This window comes from Bactrocera tryoni, chromosome 1 (assembly GCF_016617805.1).
Source record: "Bactrocera tryoni isolate S06 chromosome 1, CSIRO_BtryS06_freeze2, whole genome shotgun sequence".
Classification (NCBI taxonomy): domain Eukaryota; kingdom Metazoa; phylum Arthropoda; class Insecta; order Diptera; family Tephritidae; genus Bactrocera; species Bactrocera tryoni.
In genome coordinates, this window is record NC_052499.1 from 67,835,365 (window position 1) to 67,854,075 (window position 18,711).

The 18,711-nt window shown below is 36.4% G+C and overlaps 2 protein-coding genes across 2 annotated transcripts; both read left to right on the forward strand.

The window, feature by feature from the left end:
• The first annotated feature begins 97 nt into the window (after positions 1 to 97).
• LOC120782502 lies at positions 98 to 10,465 on the forward strand. Its single transcript, XM_040114810.1, has 7 exons — positions 98 to 442; positions 6,524 to 7,456; positions 9,000 to 9,102; positions 9,192 to 9,370; positions 9,462 to 9,563; positions 9,710 to 9,877; positions 10,216 to 10,465. The coding sequence occupies exons 1-7, from the start codon at positions 397 to 399 to the stop codon at positions 10,398 to 10,400; spliced, it is 1,716 nt and encodes a 571-aa protein (XP_039970744.1). The 5' UTR covers positions 98 to 396; the 3' UTR covers positions 10,401 to 10,465.
• Positions 10,466 to 12,295: 1,830 nt separating this feature from the next.
• On the forward strand, positions 12,296 to 16,612 carry LOC120782503 (serine protease easter-like). The gene is made up of 4 exons (XM_040114811.1): positions 12,296 to 12,563; positions 15,198 to 15,364; positions 15,427 to 15,694; positions 15,762 to 16,612. Exons 1-4 carry the CDS (start codon positions 12,488 to 12,490, stop codon positions 16,472 to 16,474), a joined length of 1,224 nt encoding a protein of 407 aa, XP_039970745.1. The 5' UTR covers positions 12,296 to 12,487; the 3' UTR covers positions 16,475 to 16,612.
• The last annotated feature ends 2,099 nt before the right edge of the window (positions 16,613 to 18,711 follow it).

The following is an 18,711-nucleotide window of genomic DNA, read 5'->3' on the forward strand; positions in this document are numbered from 1 at the left end:
GTTGAGCGCGAAACGTGTTGGTTGATAAAAGCTACTCGTGGGAAGCTGTAGTTTTAACGGAAAAAATAATTATATTTTCAAAACTGTAGAAAAGCAGTGTATTTTAAGCAGTTCACACTACTATATAAGTGCAGATGTGCAAATAAATCAAAATAAAAAATTACTTTTTCGAGTGCGCGCCCATGCAAGTGAAGCCAATCGAAGCCCAATTTGTAGATCGAACTAATTAAATCTGTCCGTTTTCGCAGTTGGACGCTTAAACTTGTCTATTAGCGTCAACACTGACGCAGAACTGTCTGCGCTGAATGTGCTGTGTGTACAACAACAATAAGTGTGTTAAAGCTTTTATTAAAAATATACAGGTGTGAATAAAAATAAAAAAAAAATAAATAAACAATGCGCCGGTGGAGTTGTTTGCTGATTTTGTATACATTTTATAAAGGTGAGTATGTTTATAGTGCATGCTTATATACATACTTACAAACATTTAAACAAGCATACATACATACACACAAACGTATGTATATAGAAGTATGCTGCGGCGCTTAAACTTTGAAGAATGTTGTTCCTGATGAAGTGGGTGTGGATTTTGGTATAGATATGTACATATATAAGAGTATTTAAGTGAAAAATCTAGCAAAATGTGCATGCACTTCCTATTGCTCGCAAAAACCATGAAGTCGTTATTAATAGTCATGCACAATAGGATTGAGGCGCAACTCGGATAAAAAAAAATCTCAAAATATTTTCTAAAATTTTTTTTTTTCAAAATATTTTTTCTCACAATTTTTTTTTAATATTTTTTTTCAAAATTTTTTTTTTTCTAAAATAATTTTTTACCACAATTTTACTACTTCCGATTTACAATGTATGAAAGCATGTCAACTCATTCATAAATACGTGCATAGTAATTTATTAAATCTAATGACATTTTAGTCCGAAATGCTGTTTTAAATAATCATGAGTGGCATTGGGATTTTCCATAGAATTTCTGAAGACTTAAAATCGATTAAGCGGCAAGAGCGTGTGACACATGTTATCTGATTTCAAAAACAAAAAAAAAAACGACTAAAGCAAAAAAAAGACAAAACAAAAAAAATTGTCATACAAAAACAAGCTTCTGCAATTAGCAGGCGTGATGCCTAAGTTAGGCTTACTCGAACTAATTTTTTTCTTTCAAATTTTGTCAACGCTAAGGTAAATTTAGTCTGGCTCTGCATTAATGTAATCACGAGTCAGTTTGCCGAATATGCGTTTAACGAGTTTCTTATGTTGTTTCTTTACGAACATGTATGTATGCTTGTATTAAGTATAAGCTAAACGTTTTGCCCTTGACTGTGACGCAATGCGTCAGCCATATGCCGGCAACCATTGTCATAAAACAAAAGACTTCGGGCACGAACTTGCAGTTCCACCGTGTAGGAGTGTTGGACTGCTGCGATATTTATGTACAAATTGTAACAAGTGTAGATGAAATACTTATTCTAAATAAAATAAATGTAAGGTTCTGAACCCGGTTATGTAAATTTAATAAATATAATAATAAATTAAAAAGAGTAAAATTGTTTATGTAAAAACCGGATTAAAATAATAATCACTTGCTATAAATTAAGTCTAGATTTTGCGCAAATTTAACATAAAAAATTGTATTCCTCTTCAAGAGGCGCACTTGCATATTTCTGTAGCCTATACCTTTAAAGTAACGTACCAAAATTTTAATTTTATATTTCGAATATTTTTTGGGATATATGTACATAGCTTTCTAAAGTGTAGCAATTCCGTGCAATCAGCTCCAGTTTATCTTTAAGTGATCGTCTCGGTGTGAAATTTTCGAGAAATCGATTTTTTTTTTGTTGCATTATATAGAGTGTAATAAACATTTTTTAAAATTTTGAAATCGAAATTCTAATTATTACGGTCGCTACAGCGTTTCTTGTAGAAAAGGAACAGTGTGGGGAACATAGCGTTTTTCTCAGAATGGTGTTTCTGAAAACGGTTACCACTCTCAAAGGAAGAGTTTTGAAGTTATCTAGTTCCACTTTGGAGAGAACATTTCCCACGGCATTTTCTATCGCGTTATGGAAGCTTTTTTTATTAATTTTCTTTTTTTCACGAAAAACTGTTGAAAAAAGGGCCAAATTCGATACTTTTTGTTCAAACCGCCGCCATTTTGTCAAATTTCGAAAGAACGAAGATTAATAAGCTTTTTGAAATTATTGTTTTAGACCAAAATTGCGGCTGCAATCGTGGACAATGTACAGGCCCTTTTTTACTTCTCATTTCAACAATTTATTTAACTACTATACACCCAATAAATAAACATTAAAAAAAATCATTTTGTATTCGTAATGAATGTATTTATTTATAAAAAAAAAATCTGACTGATTGATAATTTCAAAATTACAAAAAACAATCGCGAAAATCAGTGATTTTTCGGGGGTTCACACTGAGACGATTCCTTTATAAAAAAATATGTATTCCTCTTTTAAGAGGCACCACGAGTATGAAGTTTCGAAAAATAATTTTTTTTTTTATTTCTAGCATATTTTTGTAGCTTATGGCATTAAAAATAACGTACTAAAATATTAATTTTATATTTAAAATATTTTTCTAGTTACAGCAATCAGCCGTGCAATCAGCACTAGTATATCCTTATCTGAAAACTACATTTTTCAAATTGGCTACAGTTGCAACTCGAAGAAAACAACTGATCATTTTTACTTTTTCTGCTTATTTTGTAAATGTTTTTGCCTATTATGAACTGTATTTCCGATTGGTTGGCCGCAATCATTTCAGCAATGGACAACTTTTTAGTTACTTGAAAAAAGCGAATAACTCGCTAAAATATATATAAAATATATTAATATTTTTAATTTCTTTGTGTTTATTCATTATAAATACATATACATATATGCTTAGTCTTGCCATATATTCTATTACAAAGTTTCCAATCGCAGAAATTCCCTTAGAAAGCTGAAAATTATGTCAAGGGAAATGGATATATTGACCAGATCAATGTCAAGACTTATTCTAGACGATCTCCTCATGAAAGTGGACCCTCTATCAACTGGTAATCTTTTGACAACGCGCTTAAAGCGTCCGGAAGTCCAAATTTGAATCCATTGAACTACAGTTTGTGGTAGAGAACATGACCTGTGGTATGCCGTCTCAAAATATCGTTACTTCCCTACCAATAAAAACTGTGCGTGCTGCTATTGACTAATGATTGATGCCCATGTTCAATAAAGTTTTTTATATCACTCATTTGAAATATGCGTCATAAAATAAATTTAACTTTATTAGAAAAAATATTATAGTTACATTTTTATGACGGCCTGAATTTGTAAAAGAAGTTATGGCAACTTTAAAACATTTTAATTTGTACTTTTTTATACCCAGAACAGGGTATATTAAGTTTGTCGACTCAGCTCAACATACTGTTCATTTATATACATATACATATGTATACTTTATAGGATTTCCGGCGCTTCCTTCTGGGTGTTACAAACTTCGTGATTTAGCCATGTCCGTCTGTCTGTCTGTATATATATGAACTAGTCCCTCAGTTTTTAAGATATCGTTTTGAAACTTTGCAAACGTCATTTCCTCTTCTAGAAGCTGCTAATTTGTCGGAACTGCCGATATCGGACCACTTTAACATATAGCTGCCATATAAGCTGAACGATCGGAATCAAGTTCTTGTATGGAAAGCTTTCACATTTGACAATGTATCTTCATAAAAATTGGCACAGGTTATTTTCTAAGGCAACAATGTAATCTCCGAAGATATTGTTCAGATCAGTTTACTACAGCATATAGCTGCCATACAAACTGAACGATTGGAAAAAGTTCTTGTATGGAAAGCTTTTGCATTTGACAAGATATATTTACGAAATTTGGTATAGATTATTTTCTAAGGCAACAATGTAATCTCCAAAGAAATTGCTTAGATCGGTTAACTATAGCATATAGTTGCCATACAAACTGAACGATCGGAAAAAAGTTCTCCTATGGAAAACTTTTGCATTTGACAAGATATTTTCACGAAATTTGTTACAGATTATTTTCTAAGGCAACAATGTAATCTCCGAAGATATTGTTCAGATCAGTTTACTACAGCATATAGGTGCCATACAAACCGAACGATCGGAATCAAGGGATTGTATGGAAAACTTTCGCATTTGACATGGTATCATCACGAAATTTGACATGGGTTACTGCTTAAGGTAATAATATTATCTCCGAAAAAATTGTTCAGATTAAACTGAACACATAGTTACTAAAAAAAATGCACCTATGAAGGGTATATTAGCTTCCGTGCAGCCGAAGTTAACATTTTTTCTTGTTTTAATTCCCAAAAATCACCTCTGTTTTTTCGCGGTCACGGTGAATGTGTTTCTTAAGAAACTTCGAAGCCGCCTCTGAATGGCTTGACGTGATAGTGATAATCATATCATTTACACCAAGAATTTACTCAATATTTTAACTTAACTTGCTGAGAGCAACCTGATATTAACTTCCTTAGTTTTCCGCTGAAATCAATATGTAATTTTCCTCGAAAGCGATATCTTAAAAAAAACGTTTAAATGATGATACAAAGTTAATTAATTGCAGTGCAATTTAATGCTGTAAAAGCTCAAACGCAATTTGGAAGCAGTAAAAATAACGACAATTGTAACTGAATGATCAAGCTTTACCTCTACACTGTTTAGCAATAATACCAAGAAGAAAAACCAGAATTCAGAGCATTTTGTAAACAAAAATTGAAGATGAGATGCAATATTTTTTAAATGAGAGAGTATGTAGTACAGTACAGTAAAGATATTAATTACATTCTACATCACACTTGGAACACTATATGACAAAGTCAACTTTTTTATGAGTATTAGATCAATTTTTTTCAAGAGATTGAGTAAAAAAGTAGTATTCATATTAATAATTAATAGGTATTTAATAATATTCGAAGTTAGCTTTTAAAAACGACATTTTTTTCGATTTATACTGCTATTTGAGTTGAGAAAATATTAATAAATTAAAAATCAGTTCAGTAGTTAGTAACCTTTTTATTTTTATAATTTAATTCCACATTTTTCATTTACATATATATATAGTAAAGAATATTCATATATAGATTATAATCTAGACTTAATTAATTACTTGCAAGTCTTCTTATTTTAATTTGATTTTCGCATAAACAAAACCATTCGGTTTTTCTATTCGAGTACCTAAACTATTTCAATCTACGAGGACTGTCTGATAAGTACTTAGCTTATAAAGAAAAACGAAAATTTTAGAAATTAGACGATTAACTTTTAGAGTCTTTACGCACCGACTTATGGCGACGACTTTTGTTTGGAATATGCTCGGAAAACTTCTCATAGGTATGGAAAGTTTGGTGGGTAGTCCCCCTGCGCCAATTTCTCCCAACGTTTTCGAGCCGTCGTACACCACTTGATTGTACTGCACACAGAGTGGAATCCAGCGTGAGATATTTAACCATATTAGTAATTTTTTTTACCTCTCTGCCCCCGAGGGTTAGGTTCCTGAGGCCAGGCAGAGACCTGCGTCTCGTAAACGAGACGATGGTCGTCTTCATGGGGTTGGTGTTTAGTCTAACTCTTTTTCACCGTCTCTTGGCTAGGCCCAGTTCCCTTTGTACGATATCGAAGAGAGTGCCCTCCAATTTTCCTCTGGCTATGATAACAATTTCGTCTGCATATCCTTGACAGTGGATTCCATTGTTAGTTAGCAAAGCTTGCAGTTCGTCCACGACAAGGCTCCATAACAGGGAGCTCTCCTACTGGTGGGCAGCCTCTTGTAGTGCCGTGACAAATTTTGGTGTTCCCTATTGTGGTTTTCAGCCAATCTGGTGCGCAATACGGCCGCTATCATCTGCATCGGTGCCACCACATTTCTTTTCTCATTTTATATCAGTTGCCCTCCTCCCGCGAATTGTTGTAGATTATACCTTGTGGACTTCCTTTCGAAAGGATAGGACAGTCTTCGCTTTTTCCGAGCCGCCTAGCTGAGTGATGTCTCTACTGTTTCGTTTGTTCCTTGATCTCTGTTTTCACATGCTACTGTGAATTGGTCTAATGATTACGTTAAGATGTTTGAAGAGCTCACTAGTGGCAAACATCAAGCCGATAGTTTTCTGATACCCAAACCCAAACCAAAACCAAACTAGAAGTCCGACTCGAATCAAATACAATACGAAAATGTGTACATGACGCTTAATTTCTCTTGTGGAACCGCTACTATCGCCCGATCAAGCTATTACTAGTACTTATTAGAATCCCATAGTAAGCGCAGTTGAGAAAACATTTATTATTAAATTTGAGCTGCATTTGAATATTTTCTTCCCAGAATATTATCCTTATTATTTCTGCAGGAAGTGTTGTCTAGAAAAACAAAATTTTTTTATTCACCTTTCAGTATTTTACCATAGCATTAAATAATTTGAGTAATCGAATTTTCATCCAAGCAACTCCACACTAATGTCTATGCTTTTTGCTATTTTCAGTCATCCTCGGCATTTCCCTGTCCACCGGTGTGCCCAAATGTAATTGCATACCCGTTAAAGAGTGCGAACCAATTGCTTATTTGCTCTTGAATCACAAACCACATGAAGCTGACATGATATACAAAATAGTACAGAGTGCCGGTTGTGGTTATGCCGGTCTGGATCCGCTTGTGTGTTGCCCCACAACCTATGCAAACCACAAAATTACGACGCGACTACATGCAACCGACATCGATGCCTACCGCAGCACAGATCCCGATGTTTGGGTGTGGGGCAGTACACAATTTCCCACAGGCATCGACGCACTCACCGAAATGTTGTTGGCCGCAAGCTCCACCACCGATGGCAGAACAACTAAACGCAGATCTAAAGAATTTTACGATGAAACGGATGTGTTTGATTTTATAGATCCAAAAACACAAAGAAACTTTCCACATTCATTCTACGAAGAATCAGTTGCCTCTCATGAAGTGAATGGTGAGGGAAAGAAACACTACGGAAGTGGAGGTTCGGATCAAAAAAATTTCAAGCAACATTCACATAAGCATCACCATAATTTTGGCGAAGATAGTTACTTTCCACATCACAATCGTCATCACGAATACGAATATGATCGTGAAAATGTGTACGATAGCAATGAATATGGCGCAGGTGAAGAGGAATATCCACGCATTTTCTTTAGACCCATCAATGATGGTCCCATTGTTTATCCGGATGATAGACGCTTAAATCGGCCACTAAAATTTCCAACAACAACAGTAACAACAACAACTACGACGACGACAACAACGACAACCACTACTAAGAAGCCAACGCGTAAACCGTTAGAACAATCCAAAGTGAATGTAGCACGCTGTGGCATGGCTGATATGGACGCCGGCACTGGCGAACGCTTGTACCCCTGGATTTCGCGCATAGCATACATTAATAAAAGTAAGTTTGGAATCTCATTTAGGCAATTGTTTGCATTTCATGTTCGCTTAGACACACGTGAACTTCACATAATTTCATTAACCACCTTCTGCATTTTCTTGGTCAGCACAACACCGAACAGAAAGACGAGCGTGCACTTTAAAAGCGACCAATTGCTCTCGCTCATTTGAAATCGACCATCTTTGTTATTCGTTAACGAAGTAATGGAATTTGTTAGCTTCGTCATTAGAGTGGGTTTTTCTTCTTTAACATCAGTTTTGAGTTCGCTGTCTTCGGCTTCGGCCGTATCAGTCATATTGAACTTGCAGTATTACTGTAACGAAAAAGAACTATAACAAAATAGAAATCAGTTGAGATAAATACGCAAAAATTGATTAAGTACGATTACAGTTAACAAGTTGATCGGAAGTTCGTTGTATCAGAGTTGGGGGATATTTAGCTCGATTTCATAAACTTTTGACACTAAAGCAGAAAAATATAGGTTAGGTTAGGTTAGTCTGGTAGGCTAAAGAGCCACGCATATACCAGTTTTGGGTCTTATTAAAACCAGATGGAGCGCCGTTACTTAGTCCACGAGTAGTCATATTTTAGGATATCTGCGCTTGAAGTAAGTTTCAACAGACACTGTGGCTTCACTTGTTCCTGACGTTTCCTGCAGCCATCTCGATATATCAGTCCCATTCTGCAGACCTTTGCGTTACCAGACTGTGACCAGTGAGTATTCCGATCATGCTTTTACAGTCCCTTTTATCGAGTGCCAGTAGGAATTTATAATCTACCACTTTACACAGATTTTTCCAGTTTTGCCGCAAGGTAGAGAGCTCCATTCCGTATTGGTCTTCCTTACCATGCTCCTACCCAGATCGTCGTATAGGCAATGTATGGGTTTACCAATATCAATCACGTTTTCGTGGGACAGCTGTACACCACTCTTTCAAATCTCGTCCACTATCTCATCGCCTTCGATGCCTTTATGACTTGGTACCCGGTAGAAGTGAAGCTCCTTGTTCCCCTTCTGCCCTGCTACCCAAGACATTTCTGGTTATTGCCTTGATTGCTGCTTGGCTGTCCACCGAGATGTTAACTCTGATGCCTATCTCCTGATGGATTAGAGCTAGCTTCGCGGCTTTCCCAATAGCAAAGACCTCTGCGTGAAATATACCACAGTGGACAGGCAGCTGAAAATCTTATGTCTTATGCCTAATCTGGACAGAATATCCCCGCACCAACTCTGTACTTCATTTTTGAAGCAAACCTTTTTCCATTTGAAACGTGGGATCAAGTAAACGCTAAATATAAGTCTCGTTAAATTTAACGTCTGGAATTTGTATCAAGTTTTGACCTAGGTGACCAGGCAGACATATACTCAAAAATTAATTCGTCGTCAATCTGATCATTCCGATATAGATAACTCTATATTATACAAATACCCTTTAAGAGACTAAAACTCTTAGTGTCTGTTACGATCGTATGAATGTAAAATGCTATTGCTCATAAAATATTAAGCTGTGGATTTTAATAAAGTATTTCAACTTTCTTGCAGCCAGCAATGTCATCAGCTACCGTTGTTCCGGTTCCGTTGTCAGTCAATCGCATATTCTCACCGCGGCGCACTGTGTCATAAATCTCGTGAGCGATCTGCAGCTGTGAGTATATTAAAGCTCCCAGAACTTTTCTCATAATTATTGAAGAGTATAATAAATGTCTACTTCAAACTTCAACAATTTCTCTTTAGCTCTCATGTGCGCATCGGCGGTGTGGCACTGTCCCCAAATTGCACTGCCAACAGCACCGAAAATTGCACTATTGCATCGCGTATCTATCAAATCGCCGAAGTACGCGTACATCCCAGCTATGATCAGCCGAAGTACGCCAATGATATTGCATTGGTGAAAATTATCGGCGAAGCCAATGGTGAGTTTATTATTATGACTTTCTTTAATATGGTTTTTATCAATATTTTTTCGTGTTTATTTTCAACAACAACATATTCTTTTGTGCTCAGATTACACACCAATTTGCTTACCACCAAATCTATCGGCTTCTGTACGTGATCAGCTTATAGGCAGCCCTGGTATAGCGCTCGGATGGACAGCGGATGTTGAAGGTTTCAGTTTTTGTTAAGTTTTCAGTTTATTTTTTCTTTAAATTTGTAATTATTTTGTGTTAATTTAATTTTTTTGGTCTTATGATGTGAAACTTCAATTTTGAATAAAATATAAAAATCATAAATTTATTTATTAATAATTTCAGGTAACGACACAAGTAGTCCACGGGTGCGTTATCTGAATTTGCCGATCGTAAATACGACTGAGTGTGCAATTACCTATGCGAAATTCAGTGAGAATTTCAATGATCCCATCGTAATCACGCCTTCACAATTGTGTGCTCAAGGTGGCCCAATGAATGACGTTTGTAGAGGTAAGCAATACGATGGTAAATATTCGATGTATTCAGATCATCGAGGTGTTTGGCTTAGTAATGTTGCTTTTTGCATAGAACGAACTCAACGAACATAATTAGCTCTATATTAGTCTTTCTCACGATCATTCTAATATGTATACGTATGTATAATGAAGAAGCTTTTACCATTATAACCTGCGATATGGACTATGTAAGTGTTCTTGAAAACTTGTTCGAAAGTTGTCTAGTCCTTTTTGCTTTTGTAATATTCAAAATCACTTAATATGAAACAAATACAAATAAGAACGGCATTATTATGGTTCTGCAAATATGTACACTTTGTTTTTATTCTAAAGGTGACAGTGGTGGTCCGTTCATGGATGATGGTTCCTCCGGTCTCATAAATACAAGTGGCCGTCATACTTTATTGGGTATTGTGGCTTTCGGACCGACAAAGTGTGGTATGTCGAATATACCAGGAGTTTATACGCGTGTTAGCTCCTACTTAGGATGGATCATAGAAAGTATTAGCTTAAGTTAGATTGTTTTTTTATCAACATACGTTACAATTGTATTATATAATTTTTGTTTATAAAATTTCTTATGACATTGTTAAATATTAATAATTCAATAAATATTTATTTTAGAAGTAGCAACTGCATTATCGAGGCATTCTTCGAGATTTTCTTATAACTTCATATTTTAAATACCATTCTTGTGGGAGAATATTTTTAACTTCAAAATAAGCCTTATGTTAGGCTAGGTTAGATGGCTGATCAAAGATCGCACTTGGCAGTGTAATTTCCATGCCCGCGAGTTCGGTGGAATGTCAGAAGGTATGTGTCCCGGGACAGTCAAGAAGGAAGTGTTGAGTTGTTACCACCTCATCTTCTTCCATATAGCTTCTGCAGATGGCGAACAGCGCTGGCCAAGCTAACTGGTAATAGAACACAAGAGGACACGGGAGCACCGAACCGCTCTCATTCTCCAGATAGCGGTTCTAGGGAGCCTTTTCCTGCTAGCTCATCAGCTTTACAATTTTCTGCGATTACGATCTTGCCTGACACCCATACCAGTCTTATCACAAAGACACTCCATGCTATTGATAGTGGGTTAGGCACTCCACCGCACTGTTAATGAGTTCAAGGCCAGTAATGCCGCTCTGCAATCTGAGTGGATGGTCACTTTTATGAAGAAGGCTGCACTCCGGAGCAGTAAATCTAATGCTACCTTAATGGCTGAAACCTTGGCTTGGAAAATACTGAAATAGTCTGAAAGTCTGAAGCTGGAGTTGATAGAGATCTCCAGACAGTAAACCCCACACCAACCTTCCCCCAAGCTTTGACCCTTCTATAAGGTTTTCTTTCCACTTACAACTCCCTCGAAAATATATGAGGCAGACAAGCCAGAATTCGGTTTGGTGACTCCATGACCTACATAAGTGTTCCGATATGAAGACAAAGTGTGTGAGGAACCCAGATTCGCTGAGTCTGAAAGCAACTTTCGCAGCCATACACCTTCTGATGATATCTACGCGCAATATGTGCAAGATGGCAATAAGTGTGATGGTTGGAGTGGGCCTTAGTGCATCACACAAGCTGCGCCGCCTGTTGAACGCTCTCGGGTTTCTTTGCAAGTGTGGTCTTTTCTAGAGTCCTGGGCTTGACTATGGTGTAGTAGAGTCAGAGGACCACTTGGCGAGAGACTCCACCTTTCGCCGAAGGCTCCTCTGCAGCAGTACAAGGCAAGCGATGCCTTTTTGCTCTCACTTTGATATTCGGCTTCCACAAAATCTTCCTATCCAGCCGGTAGCAGACGGGCTTCCTTACCATTTCATAGGGTGTTTCTTGATATTAGCTAATTGTGGATTTTTGTGCCTTCCCAATATCTGAGAGATTTTTTAATAGAACTGTATCATCTCAGAAAAGCAGTTGTAGTATAAAACTAGTTATCTATTTATTACTATGTATACAGGAATTGAGCACAATGTGTGCTACTTCCGGCATTCAGTAAGCCATAAACCGTTACAGAAAGCTTTTCGTAAGTTTTGCAAATGCAAACACCGCCTAAAACTGATTACTCACTCGAAATTTCCCGATGCGGTATTTCCTTGAATTTTACTATCTCAATTAATGCTGTAATCTATTGCTCTCTTTTTATTAAAAAGCTCTTTATTTTTTATTTTGACGCACTAAATTTTTTTCTTTGCCGAAACCGGCGCTCAAGCGTTGTTATCGCGTAAGCTGGGAAGCACCATATAAACAGGTATAAGCAGACATACACAGGTATGTATTTATATACGTATAGAAGCGTGAAATGGGTGATTAAAAGAGACTTGGTCAAATGGACGAGCGAAGCATCACTTGTCGAAAAGCGCTTCTAAATTTAAGAGAGATGATAGCTGTAGTGCCAACAGAATAAGCGACAACTTACTAGTCTCGAGCAAAAGACTAGTCAAATAGCAACGTATCGGCAGCGCGCTTCTGAAAATAGAACAGAAAAAAAATCAAAAACTGTTTTGTGTGTATAAAATCGGAATTTTGTAATCTTATTTAATATAAAATTACGTGAGATCTCGTGAAGGATCGGCACCTCGTACTTACTTTGTAAACTTGATCTTGACAGTGAATGATGGGAATCAGGTTGAATATTTACTTATTTTTGGTGATTGTGACAACACTTCGGCTACATTTCGCCACAGCTGGTGAGTATAAAATTCACGCTTCATTTAAATGTTTTCATTTCAAATATCGAAGATATGGAAATACGTTTTCATCATTTGCTTTTATTTATTTACGTTTATTAGTATATATTAGAGTGATACAAAACTAACCTATATAAGGAGAAAAAAATATCACTGCAAGGAAAAATGTTGAGCCTAATTTTAAAATTTTAAATTTTCATTAGAGAATACCGCAACTTTTGAAGCATTTAGGATAAAATACATTACGGTTTCTTGTCGAGCACAAAAGTTCCTAAGTTCAGTGTGATTTTTTTTTCAATTCCAAAATTCAAATTCTATTATATTTTCTTGGAATGATATTTTTTTCTGTATCTAGTTATTTAGGTTAATTTTAATCCACGAATTCGATAGGTTAGTTTTTGACACACCCTAGTACAGATGTACTTACATGTAATTCTTATTTTCTTATCAATTTAGCTGGTAAATATGTATATGGGTAAATATATATATTTGTGAATAAAGTTAAGGTTAATTGATAGGAACCAATTCACTGTAAAAACAAAGAAATAAACAAATTTTATTGCTATTGTGCAATATATTTAATAGAATCGTAATACCAATAGTAAATCGTAATAATAATAATATGCGACGATAATAAAAATTAAAAAGTAAGATACAGAATTAAAAACACCTTCGTTATTAAAGAGAGCTTTCACAGTGTCTATTCCTAGAGTTCACTAAAATCGAATGGCATTGTAAACTATTTGGGGGTTTTTATGAAACCGAAATTTGCTGCGCGAATTCAAATTTAATATTTCTTAAAAGGCATTAAAGGCTGTTCGGCGTTTTTATAGCGAAAATTTATTATTCAGGTATGCAGCTTTCTTATTATTTTGCATCACTTCTATTCGCCATTACAATTTCAAAGTAAATTTACATATGTACTATATATTTTTGTATGTTTGGTACATTTGTAAGTTCTTTCGTCATATCGCATTCGTCTTGTATATAACAAAGTTAGTGTGAAGTACTAACGGGTTTCTTAATAGGGACGCTACAAAAGTATACCGATAGGGACAGCAAACGAGGTCGTATTTTTTCTTGTTGTTTTCTTGTTTCTCTTCAGTAAGGTTTGCCCTTTCATCATAGAAATATATGTATACGATCCAACAATGAGTCAAAATTGTTAAAATTTATTAGCGAAAATCGGAGTCAGTGGCCTCAACTTTAAGAGCGCTACATCCAATTTATGGCCGTTATAATCGTCCTGTCAGATCAAGAACTCAGTGTTTAGTGGAAAAATTTTAATCCATAGGCACAGCAAAAAATGTTTCCGTGCCATTGAGACAAAGAAGTGTCCGTAGTGTCGAGAATATTTTTGCCGCTAGCGCTTCAATGGAGGAATATCCAAATCAGTCTCTCACACGTCGTTTTCAAGCGTTGGGCATATCTGTGACGTCGTTGTGACGAATTTTGCGAAAAGATTTTGGCCTACATCCTTACAAGATCAAATTGACGAAAGAACTGAAGTCGCTTAACCAACAGAATCGCCTTATGTACGGGAATTGGGCTGAGCAACAACTTGAAAATGATCCGAATTTTCATTGAAAAATCATCTTCAGCGATGAGGCTCATTTTTGGCTGAATGGCTTCGTCAATAAGTAATCCACACGTACTCCATGAGTCACCATTGCGTCCCGAAAAAATTACGGTTTGGTGCGGTTCATGGGATGGCGGCGGGCCGTACTTACTGTGGGAATCGCTACCGCTCAATGACAACTGAATATTTTAATATTTTTGCCCCAAATTGGATGATATGGATTTGGACAATATGTGGTTCCAACAGGACGGCGCCACAAGACACACAGCGAATGTAACAATCGATTTATTGAAAACCAAGTTTGGTGAACGTGTTATCTCACGAAATGGCTCAGTCAATTCACTGCTTCGATCGTGCGATTTATACATGAAAACCCTCGAAAACTGGGTTTTCAATAGGGCTCAATTATGACAAACTGACGACACCATACTGTAGAAAATACTGTTTCATTTGGCGTAGAAAAAAGTTCTTTTCCACCATGGACCTCTCATAACACCGCCGTCACCAATATCAAATTGGTCAAATTAGGCACATAATGATACCATATTCATCTTGTTTTCCAGATGTGACCCCATGCGACTGCTTTTTGCATCCAAACTTAAAAAATTAGTCGGCGGGTAGAAATATGAGTCGAATGAGAAGGCTATCGCCGCCACGGAGTGTACTTTGTAGACTTCCATAAAATGTCTACTAATGTATGGAAGTTAGAGCATCTCTGTTAAGATTTCTTGAACTAAAAGAAGACTATGTAAAGGAATAAACAGAAAATTTTGAAAAATTTTAGTTTTTCTTTTGTAGGCTACTTAAGTACTTATCAGACCGTTCTCGAAGAGTCAATTTAAAAATATAATTTTTAATATATCCCGCTTATTTTGAGATATTAAATACAACCATTAGACTACACTTTGTTGAGAAAATAAATTGTAAATAAGTATACAGATTTTATGATGAATAATGAGTTTTTTCTGCTGCGATTTACTTATATTGTATTTCATTTTACAAAAATTCGCCAAATTTAATTATATAATTAAACTGAACCATTTTTCCATATTTAGCAACAAGCGGTGACTCCTGCTTTACGCCAAGTGCCATGTCAGGATCTTGCATTAACTTGGAAGAATGTCGCTACCTCTACGAATTGGTGCTAGATCCAAATCTTTCGCGAAACGATCGTATGTATTTGCGTAGCAGTCAGTGTGGATATAAAAATGGCAAAGTACTGGTAAGCAAAATCTCTCAGAAAAATAATTATTATTTGATATATAAATATATTCATCCCTACAGATATGTTGTCCACCAAATTATCTAAAACTAAGCGCTACTACAACTCCCCATCCAGCACAAGCTGACACAGCCATGGTTTTCCCAGAATCGGTTGCTTTAAAGACAACTGCAACCACCACCTCTTCCAGCGTCAACATTAAGGCCAACAATTCACAATTACTACCAAATTTTCCAGAATGCGGTAATATGCTTGAGAATCGTATTTATGGTGGCACCGAGACGGCGATAGATGAGTTTCCTTGGCTGGCCTTATTGGAGTACACAAACCGTAAGTGAACTCCTGCATACAAATATGATAAATTTATTTATCGCAATTTTTAATATTTTTTACACAGGTAATGGCGGAAAAGGGTTTCATTGTGGCGGAGTATTAATAAACGATCGATATGTGTTAACAGCGGCGCATTGCGTTTTTGAGAAAGACATTCCATTTGGTTGGCGTTTGACCAGCGTACGTTTAGGCGAATGGGACACACGCACTGATCCCGACTGCACAGCGGATGGTTGTGCGCCCAAGTATAGAAGTAACTACATTGAACGGACCACAACACACCCAGGTTATGGAAAACATAATGACCCTAACGACATAGCTTTGGTACGGCTCACAGCATCGGTGCCATTCAGTGATTATATCAAACCAATTTGTTTACCGAGATCACAAAGCCTTCGTAATGCTACATTCTTAAATTATGTAATGGATGCGGCCGGTTGGGGTAAAACTGAGAAGACTAATAATAATCCCGTTAAATTGAAAACCACCATTAAGATTAAAGACTTCAGCGGATGTGTAGACAAATATTCGGTTTTATATAATATACCTTTGGAGAGTTCACAATTGTGTGCCGGTGGTGACGGGGACAACGATACTTGTAGCGGCGATTCTGGTGGTCCACTAATGTTTCAAGATATCGTAAATGGTAAACCGGTTTATTTTGTGGCGGGTATAGTATCGTTTGGTCCTAGTTTATGCGGTGTTGCTGGTTGGCCGGCGATTTACACCAGAGTTGGCGCTTTTATAGATTGGATTGAGAGCTCAATAGAACCATAGTAGGTTAACGGGTGTAACAATTTTCAATGTGCTATAAATTATTATTGTGCTGCAAGCATAACTGTGTATGTTGTTAGTCTATAGAAAAAAATACAAAAATAAAACTGTGTTACTGAAATATTATCATGAAACGAATTAATAGAAATTGATCTCTTTTATTTTATGTGATTAAAAAATTTAGTACATCGGAGGATAGGTATATATTTTAACATATAAATTAAATTTTATTAGCTTATATAGAACATTATCTTAATGGATACGTTTTTGATCTTTACTTTGGCTCTAGCGTATTAAGTGGAAATCGTCGAGTTCGACTGTCATGAATGATGATTAGGGATGCAAAGTGAGTCATTTAACACAACGTCAAGCAAAAATGATTTCGGTCGAATCGGATCAGCTTGCGCAAATGATGGACAAGTTAGGATTAACGGTTATGATTGACAAGTAATAATTTACAAAGAGCTGCTCCCCGAACGTCAAACTCCAAAATTGGAGCTGTACTGTCAATAATTGTATCGTCTAAAAGAAGTAATCGCCCAGAAGCGGTCAGCTCTGGCTAAACGAAAAAGAATTGTGTATTATCAGGACAACACCAGGTCACACAAATAGATTGTGACTCTCCGAGAATATCTAGAGGCTTGGATGGGATAGTATTATGCATCCAAGCTGGACCTGCTGTCTACGAAAGTCCCAGTTTTTGCCAATAGGGATAAGGCAGCAAGTTATCGCAAAAAACGGTGCAACACCTTCAATATAATTCGAAAGTAATGAATATCATTTTGCTCAACTTTACAAATATACTAGATTTCAGACAAAAGGACATCATATAGTGCGACTTCTTCAATCTATTCGTAATTCATACAAGAGTGTACAACTGCTGGAGTACGCCGATAACTTCGATATCATTGGACAAAGAAGCGAAGCAAATGGGTCTGGTGGTGAACGAGGGCAAGACGAAATGTCTCCTGTCGTACTCTGTCGTTGTCGTACTCGCGACCCCCCACCTTACCGTTGACAGTCATAACTACGAAGTCGTAGATAATTTCGTCTATCTTGGAACTAGCATTAACACCAACAACAAAGTCAGAAAGTCAAAGTCGAAATCCAACTTAAAATAACTCTTGCCAATAGGTGCCACTTCGAACTGAGTAGGCAATTGAGAAGTAAAGTCCACTCTCGACGATCAAAGACCAATTTCCGTAAGTCCCGGAGTATTCCTTGTCCTGTTATGTGGGGCCGGACATCTGATGAGTCGGCGTTACGAGTTATAGAGGGAAAGGTTCTGCGGAAGATTTATGGTCCTTTGAGCATTGCCAACAGCGAATGGAATAATGATACAAGATGCGTTCCAAAGTAAACAGAACTTTTTAATTCCAGCGCCCCCTCACGGCGCAATATATATGCCGACTAGTGCGTTAGAATCTGCTATTTTTATTGATTGGAAGTGAAGTTATTGCATTTTAAGTGTCAGTATGTTCGAAAATGAGCTTCGAACAAAAAGCCAGCATTAAATTTTGTTTTAAAATTGGTAAAACTTTTACCGAAACATTCGAAGGACGATTATTTGACCAAAAATTCCATTTTAACCATTCCCCGTATTCACCTGATATGGCACTGTGCGACTTCTTCCTTTTTGGAAAAATGCATTTGCAGCGTTATGCAGACGTAGAGGCCATTAAAAAGACTGGCCGCCATACTGGCCAACGAGCTAAAACACTCGTTCGACATGCTTTTGGACCGTGCAAACAACTGTATTGAAGCAAAAGGAGATTATTTTGAATAAAATAAATTTATTTTGCCGAAAAAAAACATTTACTAGGTTTTTTTTTTAAGTCCTGTTTACTTTGGAAGCACTTTGTAGTTCAGTGAATGAAGAGACAGCGGCTACGCTGGATAGATCATGTCGTCCATTTGGATGAAAACACCCCAGCTTCTAGGAGGAAACAGATTTATTCGTACGTATTCTTCTGAGAGTTACAAACTTAATGATTAAGTTAATACTTACCCGTTCAGGGTATAAAAATCTTAAAAAAGAACGCAGATAAAGTTTTAATCGTGAGATGTGTGTGATCAACGTTTAGCTTCAAAACTAAAAAACCACCAAATAAGATTTAATTATAGATCTGTAAAATTTTTGAGTATAATGATATAAATCTTCATTAGCAATTAATTTTTACCAAAAATTGACGCTTCTGAATTGTGAGAGAGCTATTAACATTAAAGCGTCCTTCTGCTCA